The 13,938-nt window shown below is 38.2% G+C and overlaps 1 protein-coding gene across 1 annotated transcript in view; it reads left to right on the forward strand.

Moving 5' to 3' along the window:
• RYR2 (ryanodine receptor 2) overlaps positions 1–13,938 on the forward strand; it is a 468,566-nt gene that overhangs the window by 154,204 nt on the left and 300,424 nt on the right. The window contains exons 16-19 of the mRNA XM_039254352.1: positions 5,481–5,599; positions 5,948–6,081; positions 7,552–7,793; positions 13,524–13,716. Of these exons, the coding sequence (XP_039110283.1) occupies positions 5,481–5,599; positions 5,948–6,081; positions 7,552–7,793; positions 13,524–13,716 (688 nt within the window). The remainder of the gene's footprint in view (positions 1–5,480; positions 5,600–5,947; positions 6,082–7,551; positions 7,794–13,523; positions 13,717–13,938) is intronic.

The raw sequence follows: 13,938 nt of genomic DNA on the forward strand, positions 1-13,938 counted from the left end.
ACTGAAGTTAAAATGCAAGGAAGAAAATCCTGGAAGTAGGAAATATAAATTTTCCATCTGTGTTCTATCATCTGTCTTCCTTACCTTAAAAAAATATATATATACATTAATATTAAAGTCTGCAGGGGCACCTGGGTGGCTTAGTCGGTTAGGCATCCTGACTTTTGCTTAGGTCATGATCTCGCGGTTCGTGGGTTCGAGCCCCGCGTCGGGCTCTGTGCTGACTGCCAGCTCAGAGCCTGGAGCGTGTTTCAGAGTCTGTGACTCCCTCTCTCTCTGACCCTCCCCTGCTCATGCTGTCTCTCTCTCTCTCTCCTAGAAATAAATAAAAAACATAAAAAAAAAAAGTCTGCAGATATAAAATATGCCAAAGTAGCTATTCTATATATTCTTCACAATAATGAATCTTGTTATGATTGAATAAACAAATCATAGGCTTATCTAGTTTAAACTGAAGGTGTGGACTTGTAGTCCATTTATATTCATTCACTTATTCACTCAGCAAACATGAGGTGGGACTCCCTGGGTCAGAGCATGATGGGTGACAGGGAGGCAGATTTCAACACGTCTCTGCTCTCAAGAGCTCGTTGTCCAATGGGAGATTGAAATGAGCATAAATAATTTTAATGCAATGTGATCGATCCTACAAAGAAGAATACATTCTAGGGTGTTGGTAAAATCCCACTGAATGAGGTGACTTTCTGACTTTGCAAGATGATTCCCATTTGGTAGCCCCAGAAGAGGGGTATATATTTTAGTCTGAGAATAACGTATGAAAACATGGAAGGTGGGACAGAGATGATAAGCTCCCCCCGGGCCAGACAGGCCTTGATTGCCAATGATCTTACTGCCTACAACAGTGCCTGGTAGGTGCTTAATAAAGGTTTATAATGTATAAATGTATTGTAAATATATGAGCACCGAAGCATATTTATAGTATGTACTTTGCAGTAGAAGTATACATTAACCATCCTTTGTAGGAGGAGATGGTGGGAGTTTGAAGTGGTAAAGGAGGGTTGGGACATGTAGGAAAGGAGCTGACATACAGGGGAATGGACTTTGACCCTGGATGGTCCAGGAAAGCAGAAATTCAGAAATGACCAGAGACTTTTAGCTTGGACCTAGACTTGGCTTTTGTTTTTTTGTTTTATTGTTTTTTGTTTTAAAATATTTTTATTTATTTCTAGGAGAGAGAGAGACACAGCGTGAGCAGGGGAGGGTCAGAGAGAGAGGGAGTCACAGACTGAAACAGGCTCCAGGCTCTGAGCCGGCAGTCAGCACAGAGCCCGACGCGGGGCTCGAACCCATGAACCGCGAGATCATGACCTAAGCGAAAGTCAGACGCTTAACTGACTAAGCCACCCAGGTGCCCCTAGACTTGGCTTTTGGAATGGACTGTGGGCCAGAGAAGCAGTTACATGTATATACACTAAAAAAGCTATTAAATGTTCAGTTTTGGAAGAGTTGAGTTGGAGGTACTTGGAGACCATTCTGGATGAAATGTCCAGGAGATGATTAGGAAGTGGTGCTTGAAGTCAACTTGGAATAGTTAACCTGAGTTCCTGTTACCCCTTACTAAGCCATATCCTACATAGTATATGACCATACCTTGAGAATAACTCTGGTTTACTGCTGTGTACTTCTGAGCCCTTACATAATCTCTTATCATTTGTGTATTCTGTGTGTGGGAAAGGGTAGGTTTGTTTATGCTTATTCTAAATTTATAAGATGAGGGACACCTGGGTAGCTTAGTCAGTTAAGCGTCTGACTTCAGCTCAGGTCATGATCTCACTGTTTTTGAGTTCAAGCCCCGTGCCAGGCTCTGCACTGACAGTCCGGACCCTGGAGTGTGCTTCGGATTCTGCGTCTCCCTCTCTCTCTGTCCCTCCCCTGCTAATGCTCTGTTTTTCTATGTCTCTCAAAAATTACTAAATGTGAAAAAAATCAAAATAAGTTTATGAAATGAAAACATATTCACATGATTTTGGTGAAGTATAAGATTAGGTTTATGTACAGTCATTCCATATATTAAAAGTTATTATGGTTTATAGTATATAGAGGAAAGGTAAGGAATGTTACTCCTTATTTTAACATCAGGTAAACTGAAGATTGCATGAATTGATTAAGTGTGAGATTTAGTGACAGAAATAAAATATAAATAGACATTGCTTCCTATTGTACTGTGGTCCTTCCTAAATTACTGTAAAAGTTGGGACCCCTGGGTGGCTCAGTTGGTTAAGCATCTGACTCAACTCAAGTCATGGTATCACAGTCCATGAGTTCAAGCCCCACGTCGGGCTCTGTCCTGACAGCTCAGAGCCAGGAGCTTGCTTCAGATTCTGTGTCTCCCTCTCTCTCTGCCCCTCCCCTGCTCATGCTCTGTCTCTCTCAAAAATAAACATTAGAAATATTAAAAAGAGGGGCGCCTGGGTGACTTAGTCAGTTGAGCGTCCGACTTTAGCTTAGGTCATGATCTCGCAGTTCGTGGGTTCGAGCCCCGCGTAGGGCTCTGTGCTGACTGCCAGCTCAGAGCCTGGAGCCTGTTTCAGTCTGTGTCTCCCTCTCTCTCTGACCCTCCCCTGCTCACGCTGTCTCTCTCTCTCTCCTAGAAATAAATAAAAACATTAAAAAAAATTTAAAAAAAAAGAAATATTAAAAAGAAATTGTGTGTACTCATTTCCTTAAATTCATGAAAAATGGGAAGAAAAGTATACTAATCTAGCACCAGAGCACCAGCATCCTGGTGTACTAACCCCTGGTGTTTTGTTAAAAAATGTATTTTATACATAATATATTTTACATAGTTGCAGTCATAATGCATATCCCATTGTATGTCTGCTCTTGAATTATGTATTTTGCATATTACAATTTTCACTAAAATAATTTCTGTAAACTTATTAAAACTTATAAAATCAGGTTGCTTTTTTAATTAATTTGCATATGTGTATATTTGACAATTTATTGTATATTCATAATTCTTCCATTGTCATAATACTGTCATGATTTCCGAAGCTTTAAATTTTTTCCTTGAGAATCTGGCAATAAGTGCTATGCACTGTTCCTATTTCTGGGTCTTATTCAGTGCATTTAGAATGTAATCATCAAGTAAAGTTTAGTAAAGTGTTGCCATTATAATATTTGTTAATCCTTGTTCTTCTGTCTCTTTTTTCCAGACATATATTGGCATAATTTACATGTACACATAATAGAGTTAGTCTAGCTAGTCTTTATTGTTTTGAAAATGAATCTTTTAGTATTTCCAGTTTGTTTTCTTTTAGGAATTTCTTACCACAGAAGAACAAAAATTTTTATCTTTATTTCACAAAATATTTTCTGTTTATTCCAACAGATGAGAATAATAGTAGTTTCCTCCGATTTTTCACTGTCAGACTTTGAGGCAATCAGTCCTTTTCCACTAAGTAGATTATTTGTTGGATCTGATGTAGCAGCATTGAAGAAACATGTTTTATTTAAGGTTTTGCCCCAAACTCTGTAAGCCTTCTATTGAAGTCCACTGAATATGGGAAGAAGCAGATTTATTTTCTTATGGTCATTCTTGCATTTTGTGTTATGTGCTGTTCATTTTCAAACTCTGGTCTTAACTCTTTTCTCATACATTCAAGGTTTTGTATGCTGTTGGTTTTCATGCATATTTACTTGCAAAGAGAATTTATTTTTCTTGGTCTTCTACTTGCCAGTAAATATTTTATGCTCTATGGACTGTAGGGCTCTGGTGTTGCAGTCTCGGCTCTGCCTCTGTAATGCAAAAGCAACCATCGAGGAAATGTGAACAAATGAGTGTGGAGACACAGTACAATTTTCTTCCTTTTTTTAAAAAATTTTTAATGCTTATTTAGTTTTGATAGAGAGACACAGAGCATGAACAGGGGAGGGGCAGAGAAATGGAGACATAGAAAATCAAAGCAGACTCTAGGCTCTGAGCTGTTAGCACAGAGCCTGACATGGGGCTTGAACCCTCAGACCACAAGATCATGACCTGAGCTGAAGTTGGATGCTTACCCGACTGAGTCACCCAGGTGCCCCCATAGAACAATATTCATCTGCAAATACAGGCAGTTGTCAGGGTTATGCAGTAGTAGGTAACAAGGAGCAAATAAAGACAGGCTAAAATATGACCACTCTACTAAAAAAAATGCTTTTAGTTTATTTTAGCCCAGAATGAATGAGTTTTATTGCTCCATATTTAGTAGCAGAGGCATTCAGTTCAAGTACCCTTACAGAAACATCTTCTTTAACTACCCATTAGCTTGTGTTATTTTCTCTTCTCTTGGATTTTTAACTGGCATGGATTGTTGGAACACAGAAGTTGATTTCGAACTACACCAAAAATGAACTCATCTTTTAGATTTTTTTTTTTTTTTTTTTTACTGAATGTGCATTCAGACCTCAACAAATTAAGTCATTAGTGAAGAAATCAGCATTACCAGCCCTTGTCCAATAATGGATTAGGGTTTGGATCAAGTATAAATGGTGACAGCCACATTCTACCATTACTTCCATATTCTTCCATTTGTAAACCTGACCACTTTCCTTTTCCAAGAAAGTGAACTCCGCTGGAGATGTATAAACCTTTCTGTAGATTTCCTTTGGACCCTTCGCAATACCTTGTAGGTCTCAGAGATCACATTTTCTCAGTGTTCTATCTAATTGCTACAGGTGGCCTGCACTCTCATTAGTGACAAAGCAAGCTTGCTCAGGAACAATGAATACGTATGTACACATTTAGCTTTCCAAATTCACACTATACATTCCAATAATGAAAATTAATTTCTATTCTCTGTCTTAAGTTTTAAGCTAAGAAAGGGTATATTCCATTTTATCTTCTCTGATGGTTAATACTTTGAAATACCGCCATTCTTAATCAGGTTTTGTATGTTGTATATTTCTCTGTATTTTTGTAGTCTGTTACATATTTCTCTTGTTTTGCAAACTAAGAAACATTTTCTGCCATTTACCTCTGGGAGAATGTCATCATCTCTGTGGGGTAGGGTGCACTGTTGTAGGGTTACACTCTTAATGCTGAGAAACTTCATTAGCTGGTCCTAACCTACCGTCTACTTGTACTGTCCTCTACTTGCTCTGTACTCCAGGCATCCCAGGGATGCCCTCCATTCAAGTCTTCACTCAGCCTTATACCACCCTAACCTTCCTGTCTGGAAAATGGTCACGAATGTGTCCTCTGAGGCTCAACTAATGGATGCTTTCTTTTGTACCTCCCCAGGCAGAGTTACCTGCTTATTCTGCTAAAAAGTGGCTTTTCCTCATTAAACTAGGACTTCATCATCTTTAGTGATCAGTCCCCTGTCACAAACATCACCTGTCTCCTATCACAGTGCCCTGTGACAAACACATTGAGCATATAATAATTACATTTTGCAGAATGAACACATAGAGGAAAGGCAAGGCACTGATCATTGTAGACTCTTTAATCATATTGTCTTTTTTTATTTTGTCTTTAGGTATACTTGAAGTTTTACACTGTGTGTTAGTAGAAAGTCCAGAAGCTCTAAATATTATTAAAGAAGGACATATCAAATCTATAATCTCCCTTTTAGACAAGCATGGAAGAAACCACAAGGTAAGGGAAGCATTTTACTGCCATGAATGAACTCTGGCATACTGTTAAATATATTTTTTAAATAAGTTAACTTATAAAAGATGTATCAAGTGATTGATGAGTATTTTTCATTTCTTAACTGTAATCAGATAATATTGTTGAGTGCTTACTTTTTAGCACCAATGGGGCACTAAGCAATTCTCAGTTGTTATGTAAGAGAAACTTTAAAGTTCACTTGCGAGCGGACTCATGATTGTCATGTTCACGTGGCTGGGTCAGAGGGAATGTGTTTGTGTTCATGAAAATTCACGCTGGGAGACTTGAATCTGAGAAGGGAATCAGTCAGCTGGAAATGATTGCTCTTTTCAGGTTCTGGACGTCCTGTGTTCTCTGTGTGTCTGCCATGGAGTCGCAGTCCGTTCCAACCAGCATCTCATCTGCGACAATCTTCTGCCGGGAAGAGACCTCCTCCTGCAGACGCGTCTTGTAAACCACGTCAGCAGGTAGATTCACAGGGGCAGCGTCACCAAATAGGCATCATAGCAGAGCAGTTTGTGTTCTGGCTCTGTAGCTATGACCGCACACGGTCCTTCTGTTTTATTAGGATATTTTACGTATTCCCCTAGTGAATAGTGAAGTTTTTTCTACTAGTCAGATGGCATAATAATAATAATAATAATAATAATAATAATAGGTGAATCAAGCAGAATATGCATTTATCCCAAAAGTGTAAGCTTTCGTTCACTCTCGTGTGTAGCTAGGTTATCACTGACATCCTCAGGAGCGGGCTGGCCATTACACGGGGATAGAGTTGTTTATAATTATGTTTGTGCTTTCTTAGAATATAAGCACAAGCACTCCACTTCAATGCCAACGTTGAAGTGGCTGCTGTGTATAATAAAAAAAAAGTTGAATCAGAACGTTCAAAATATAATAAATACCATATAAAAATAAAATGACGTTTTTGGTTAGATATTCCCTCCAAGGTTATCATACATCCCCTAACTACTCTGTGTGAGCCACTGTTCTATAGACTTTATATGTATTCCGCACCATGTTTGTACTAGGTTCAGCTGGTCCAGTGAGGTACCATCATGTGTATTTCATAGATTGAAATGTTGGACTGGAAATGGAGCTCAAGTCTAACTCCAGAGACTGAGCTCTTAAACACCAAACCATGCTGTCCTCCTTATATAACATAGTATAATAATAATTAATAATAATAATAATATAATAAAACAGCTTATGATTAAGAAAATAGTATGTGTGATAGTAATAATTTTCATATACTGTATCTAGCAGCTATCCAGGAACTATCCCCCACCTTACCCTGTTTTAAACAAAAATGTAGGGTTTGGTGTATATTTCTGTATTGTGTTTTTTAACAGGATTGGTTTAAGAACTTCCTGAATGGCTCTCTGTATAATACACTTGCTGTTACCGAGTGGTATTTCCTGAGATCGTCACTAATCCTTTGCGTTCACATAGGGTCTGAGTCCCTAATGAAGCAGAATTAAATACAACTACCTAGAAATTCCTCTGCCCTCAGCGAGGCATAGAGAACAACAATGCTGATTATAACTCTGGTTCCTTTGCCAACAACATAACTTGCTTCAGCCTCGTACCCTGTCTGACACTCAGCTTAGTTATGGAAAACATCTACATGTCCTGGATTAATAACACCATGGATCCTAAGGGCCGGTTATACTGAGTGTCCCACCTTGAACATGATCAATGTTATAAAATATGAAGAAGAGCAGTTCAGAAGAAATAATCTTAGACCCTGGGTGATATTGCCAAGTAATCCAAAAAGCAAACACCAGTCACTGACTGTTAACTATAAAGCTGTCACTGCCTACCATATCAGTGACTTAGTAATTTTGCAGTACTGAGGGAAAACGTGTATTTAATATATCGCATCTTGGAGAAAGGTTTGTCCAGAGTTTCTCATGTGTTGTTCCTCCCTTTTAAAGCATGAGGCCCAATATTTTTCTGGGCGTCAGTGAAGGGTCCGCCCAGTATAAGAAGTGGTACTATGAGCTGATGGTGGACCACACGGAGCCATTCGTCACTGCTGAAGCCACTCACCTGCGGGTGGGCTGGGCATCCACCGAAGGGTACTCTCCCTACCCCGGAGGCGGAGAGGAATGGGGTGGAAATGGAGTTGGAGATGATCTCTTTTCCTACGGATTTGATGGCCTTCACCTCTGGTCAGGTCAGCACTCTCTGTGTCTTCCCCCCACACGTGCATTAGAAATCTGTGCCCTTGCTCTGTGTTTCCAAAAGCTATTGGTGCTGTGTGTATAATCAGATACATTTATTATTCAGAAATTTAACATGAGGGACGCCTGGGTGGCTCAGTCGGTTAAGTGACCAACTTCGGCTCAGGTCATGATCTCACGGTTCATGGGTTTGAGCCCCACATCAGGTTCCGTGCTGACAGCATGGAGCCTGGAGCCTACTTTCAGATTCTGTGTCTCCCTCTCTCTCTGCCCCTCCCCACCTCGTGCTCTGTCTCTCTCTGTCTCTCACAAATGAATAAACATTAAAAAAAATTAAAAAAAAAAGAAATTTAACATGGAAACAGTGAGATTATTAAATAAAACTCAGAGGAAGAGAAAGAAAACTCTACAATTATTGTACATTTCCAAAAGACTGTACTGTGGATGAACAGTATGTTAGAAAAGTGGCATTTTGACTCATGAATTCAATGCAAAAAGTAAAAAATGTGTATGTGTTTCCTACCTGCTTTAACAAGTGTGTATGAAGCTTCACCTTCCAATATATGAGCCAAAGAACAGATCCCAGAAAATAATTGGGAGAAATAGACTAAGTTCCACTTTCTGGTAAATAATGTGATGTCAGGAATCCATCATCTCTGAAGTGTATTGTGAGGAGTCCGTTTATTTTAATTAATTAATTAATTTTTAACGTTTGTTTATTTTTGAGAGAGAAACAAAAAGCGTGAGTGGGAGAGGGGCAGAGAGAGAAGGGCAACAGAGGATTTGAAGTAAACTCTGTGCTGAGTGGAGAGCCCAGTACAGAGCTCAAGCTTATGAACTGTGAGATAATGACCTGAGCCAACATCAGATGTTTAACAAATGAGCCATCCAGGTGCCCCAAGGAGTCTGTTTATAACCAAATGACATTTTGTATGAAATTCGTTAAAAATAAGTATATAGTTCTTTTTCCAGCTGTCAACCTGAACTTGGATGGTTGAGTGTACATTAAAAATGAGTTTTTTATACATTATATAAAATTAAAATTATAAACAAAATAATATTATTATATAAAATCACAAATAAAATTATATATATATATAAAATCATATCATTTGATATAATTTTATCTATATAGTTATATAGTCATATCCTTTTTTCTAATTTATGAATAGTACATTTTAATTGGCCCCCTTTTAAAGTTTTTACTTCTTAGTTATGGATTCTTAATTCTTGGATACTGGAATTCATCTGGATCCTGCAGACATATGCTTGTGTTCATAAAGCTTTAGGAAACATTTCTCATATTATTTTGTCGCATATTTAATGTAGAGAAAATATGGAAGGTTACCTTACATATAAAAAGCTGAAATTTGTCTCTTATGGGTACAAGTGATACTCATTTATTAATGCTTTAGTGTTCTAATAGGTTATAAAAATTTTTAAGTTAAATTGAATTAAACCTAAGAGTTTATGGTAATGGGTTTGTAAATAGAAGCACTCTGTGTAGCTATATTTTATCATTAATACTTACTGAATTTTCCTTTATTCAGTGCCAGTAGCTCAGTAGTCTGGGAGAGCTGAGGCTGCATTTTGGCTATTTTTGTGGGGGGGATGTCTTTAAGATTTTTTATAAAATTAATACATGCTCAAAAACTTTAATAGTATAGAAGTGAAAAGTCCCTAATGCCTTCCTCCCTTCATATCTACTCCCCAAAGGTGTCCCCTGTTAAATTTTGAAATACCTTTCTGAATTTCTCTATTTATAAACAAGCATTTGCCTATAGATGACAGCCATGATAATTCTCAGGATACCACATTTAGAAGTGCAAAAATATAACTTTAAAATAATAACATCTTAAACAACAGACAATTAACATTTTAATCTTTGAGTACCAATTCCATCAAGTGGCAGAAAATACTTGTCAATGCAGGGGGAGTGCAGGCATTTCACGGTTCTCTCAGTCAGGTGAGGAGCTTGACAGGTATTTCATCCTATCTTGGGGGCATGTAGTTGGGGCCCAGGGAGAGTGTGGCTTGTCTTACATGCAGTGTGTTGTTCTGGCTAGACTATAGTCAGAGTGCCTGTTCCTATAGTACAGTTTTCCTGCTGACCAAACAAAGGAAAAGACCGCTAAGTTCAGAAGGGCCAACAAACATAAAATAGGGGTAATGTCTTTCTTATAATACATTTTAACTCTTAACCTTCAGTTTTACTATCTCCTCTCTTTACCTCCTGGTATGATTCCGCATGATTTGGGTACTCAGGTGAATGAATGAAGCATGTTAACTTGTTTTCCCATTAGACAGAGATTGGGGGAAGATAACTCTGAGAAAACAATGCTGAATTGCTTCTAATTATTTTAGCTGTATAATGCCACATAACCATTTTCATTTTTGTATTTAGTTTGAAGTTTTTTCATTCAATACATATAAAGAACCTGGTGCTCATGGAATTGACCTGTAACGCATTATACTTTTTATTATGAAGTATCTGTTAAATAAAACAGCAGAAACAATAACAGCAAAAATATTCCATGAACCTATGAACGTATCACAGAAAGGAGGATAGGTTGTGGAAGTTCAGGAGAAAATCGTTTGAACCTTTGTATCAGGAGAAAACCTATAAGTGCTTTTTAAATGTCAAGAAAGTACGCACTGTGTGTTGCCTGTAGTTGAAACGTGTAATCTTTTAAGCTACTGGGATCTATCAGTCAACAACAAAAAGAAATAAAAGGCATCCACCTTGGTAAGGAAGAAGTAAAACTTTCTCTATTTGCAAATGACATCTTATATATAGAAAACCTGAAACATTCCACCAAAAAAAATAACTAGGACTGATACATATAAGTAAAGTCACAAGATACAAAATCAATGTGCAGAAATCTGTTGCATTTCTATACACCAAAAATGAAGCAGCAGAAAGAGAAGTTAAGAAAACAATCCCATTTACCATTGCACCAAAAACAATAAGATACCTAGGAATAAACCTAACCAAAGAGATAAGTGACCTGTACTCTGAAAACTGCACAACACTGACAAATGAAGTTTAAGATGGCACAAATGGAGAGACATCCTATGCTCATGGATTGGAAGAACAGATATTGTTAAAATACCTGTACAACCCAAAGCATCACATTCAGTGCAATCCCTATCAAAATACCAGTAACATTTTTTCACAGAACCAGAAGAAAACAATCCTGGCATGTGTATGAAATCAGGGAAGACTCCAAATTGCTAAAACCATCTTGAAAAAGAAAAGTCAACCTGGAGGTATCACAGTTCCACACTTCAAACTATATTACAAAGTTGTGACCAAAACTATATGGTACTGGCACGAAAATAGACACATATATCAGTGGAACAGAATAGAACGCCCAGAAACAAACCTAGAATTCTATGGCCCCTTAATCTTCAACAAAGCAGGAAAGAATACAAAATGGAAAAAAGATAGCCTCTTCAACAGTGTTGGGAAAATCACACAGCTACACGCAAAAGAGTGAAACTGGACCACTTTCTTTCACCAGACACAAAATAAATTCAAAATTTATTAAAGACCTGCATGTGAAACCTGAAACCATCAAAAATCCTAGAAGAGAGCACAGACAGAAGTTTTTCTGACATCAGCCATATTAAATGCTTTCTTAATTTTAGATTCATGGTCAGCAAAGACAAAACTAAATCAGTTGGCTTCTGACTCATTTATTAAGGTCAGAGTCATAGTAATTCAGATAATTTTCTTGGGGCTACCCTCCTTTTTAATAGTTAAGGTACAATGAAATCTGTGACTTCTGGTATAAAGCATGTCCTTTACCATTTAACTTTTGTAATTAAAGAGCAGTGTTTTTTGGAATGAGACTTGGGCTCATCAGCAAAAGATTGGAGCTATGTCTTCACGTATTCCTTTCTAACTTAAACTTTGCACAGAGTTGCTGTGTTCTGTGAATGAGGAAGTGGATTTTGGGCATCCAAGTCCCAAGTGTTTGTAGAGTGCCAAAAGTGAGAGAAAGTTTGGGGACCATTTCAGAATGGAAGTGTGGAGGAGAAAGATGCGTATGGATTTCTCATCCAGGACTGTTAAATCACACTGCTGCTGTCTTCCTTTGTGGCTAATGCAGAGAACAGGAATGTAGTTCTAATATGGATAGGGTAGATTTGCCTACATGCAACCTGAAAATGCTTCCTAATGGATTCAACAGTGTGAGTGCTGTTTACATTGTGGTCCTGAGATTGTGCACATATGATCCTCTCTATCTTTCCTTCTTGTTTCACAAGAGAGTTTGCCATGGTGACTTTTAGTCTTTAGCATTAGCATAGTAATATCTCTCAGACTGAGCAGTATATTTGGTGTATAGTAAATATCTGTGTAATAACATTTTCACCTTGATACAAACAAGGGTATAGATCTTTTGACATGAGTTGCATTGCTTTTATATGATGTTTTAAAAAGCTCCCTTGGGGCACCTGGCTGGCTCAGTTGGTTAAGTGTCTGACTTCAGCTCAGGTCATCATATCATAGTTTGTGAGTTCAAGCCCTGCATTGGGCTGTGTGCTGACAGCTTGGAGCGTGGAGCCTGCTTTGGATTCTGCGTCTCACTCCTCTCTCCTCCTCCCCTGTGCTCTCTCGCTCTCTCTCAAAAATAAACATTAAAAAGCTCTCTTTATTCAGGGAATTCTAAAAGTACCACTTGATAATGAATTTATTACTTGCAGATTTGACTACTGGTAAAATTAAAAATGGACACTTTTTAGAAAGCGATATTCTCTGCCACTGGCATTTCAGATATGCTGCTGGTAAATTTTTGGCACACCGGAAATTCAGACAAGTTCTTACAAAAATGCAAATCTTGTATAATGACATCTATTTTTGTCTTTGCACAAATTGGGAAATTTTGTATGCATTTGTGAGCATGTGTATTTGATACAGCCTTACCTTCTTGTCTGCCACTGTGCCCACGGAGACTAATTAGCAAAGGAGTTTTGACATAGTCAGGAATGAGCGTAGGCCACAGGTTGGCCGGGGCAAGAAATGAAATTTATCAAATAATCATTGTCACGCCTCAACTTGCATCCTGCTGTATATAGGAAGCCAACCAAGATCTTGTGTGAAATCAGTTGTAAAAACAAACCAATTTGTAGGTACTTGCCTCTCAGCAAACTAATGAACACATTTGCTGCTTTCATTATCCTTAGGTATTTTTATTTTATAAAATGAAGGGGACTTAATATTTGGCAAAGGGACTGACATGCAAGTCCTGGTGTTCTTTAAAACCCTTAATTTAATCACTGTTGCAACTCTGCAAGCTGATGGCATTTGGCTTTATAAGAAATCAGTGTTTAGAGAGGTTATGTAATAGGTTGATGGTCATACAGATGGTAGGTGGTAAAGCATCTGTTTGAACTCACATCTCTCCCTGCAGCTTTTTCTCTGACATGATCATATTATCAGCTCTGAGATGATTTATGCATCAAATGTCATTCATCTCCATGCAGAATTCTTTGCATATCGGAAGGCCTGTTTTATAATAAAGATAGCAGCTTGACTCCCCCGCAAAAATCAACAGTTTTTGGGCAAAGGATTTAAAATATAACATTAATATGCATTCAAAACTTATTCTCTTCTGGTATTGACTGATTTGTCACTATTGATTCAGATCTTTGGCTCTGAAGATGATGCTGGGAGAAAATAAAATAAAATCACCTCTGTTACTGTTTTGCCTCCATAGGTTGTATTGCGCGTACTGTAAGCTCACCAAACCAACATCTGTTGAGAACTGACGATGTCATCAGTTGCTGTTTAGATCTGAGCGCCCCAAGCATCTCATTCCGAATTAACGGGCAACCTGTTCAAGGAATGTTTGAGAATTTCAACATCGATGGCCTCTTCTTTCCAGTTGTTAGTTTCTCTGCAGGAATAAAGTTAGTATTTCTGTGTGTTTTTGGTCTGTGTCCCTTCTGACTTCTCATTCTTTCACAGAAATCTGCATTGCCATCACCCACGCTTCCCTAACCTTCTCTCTCACCCCTGGGCATCTGTCCCCAGGGCATTTGCTTGTGCCTTGGAGGAAGAGGTAAAATTCAGCCCAGAGGGGCATCTCAAGAGGCTGAATGCTCTGTCCATCTGTTCTGCCATTTAGACAG

The sequence above is a fragment of the Hyaena hyaena genome, unplaced genomic scaffold (genome assembly GCF_003009895.1).
Source record: "Hyaena hyaena isolate Hyena2069 unplaced genomic scaffold, ASM300989v1 scaffold_485, whole genome shotgun sequence".
NCBI classification, from domain to species: Eukaryota; Metazoa; Chordata; class Mammalia; order Carnivora; family Hyaenidae; genus Hyaena; species Hyaena hyaena.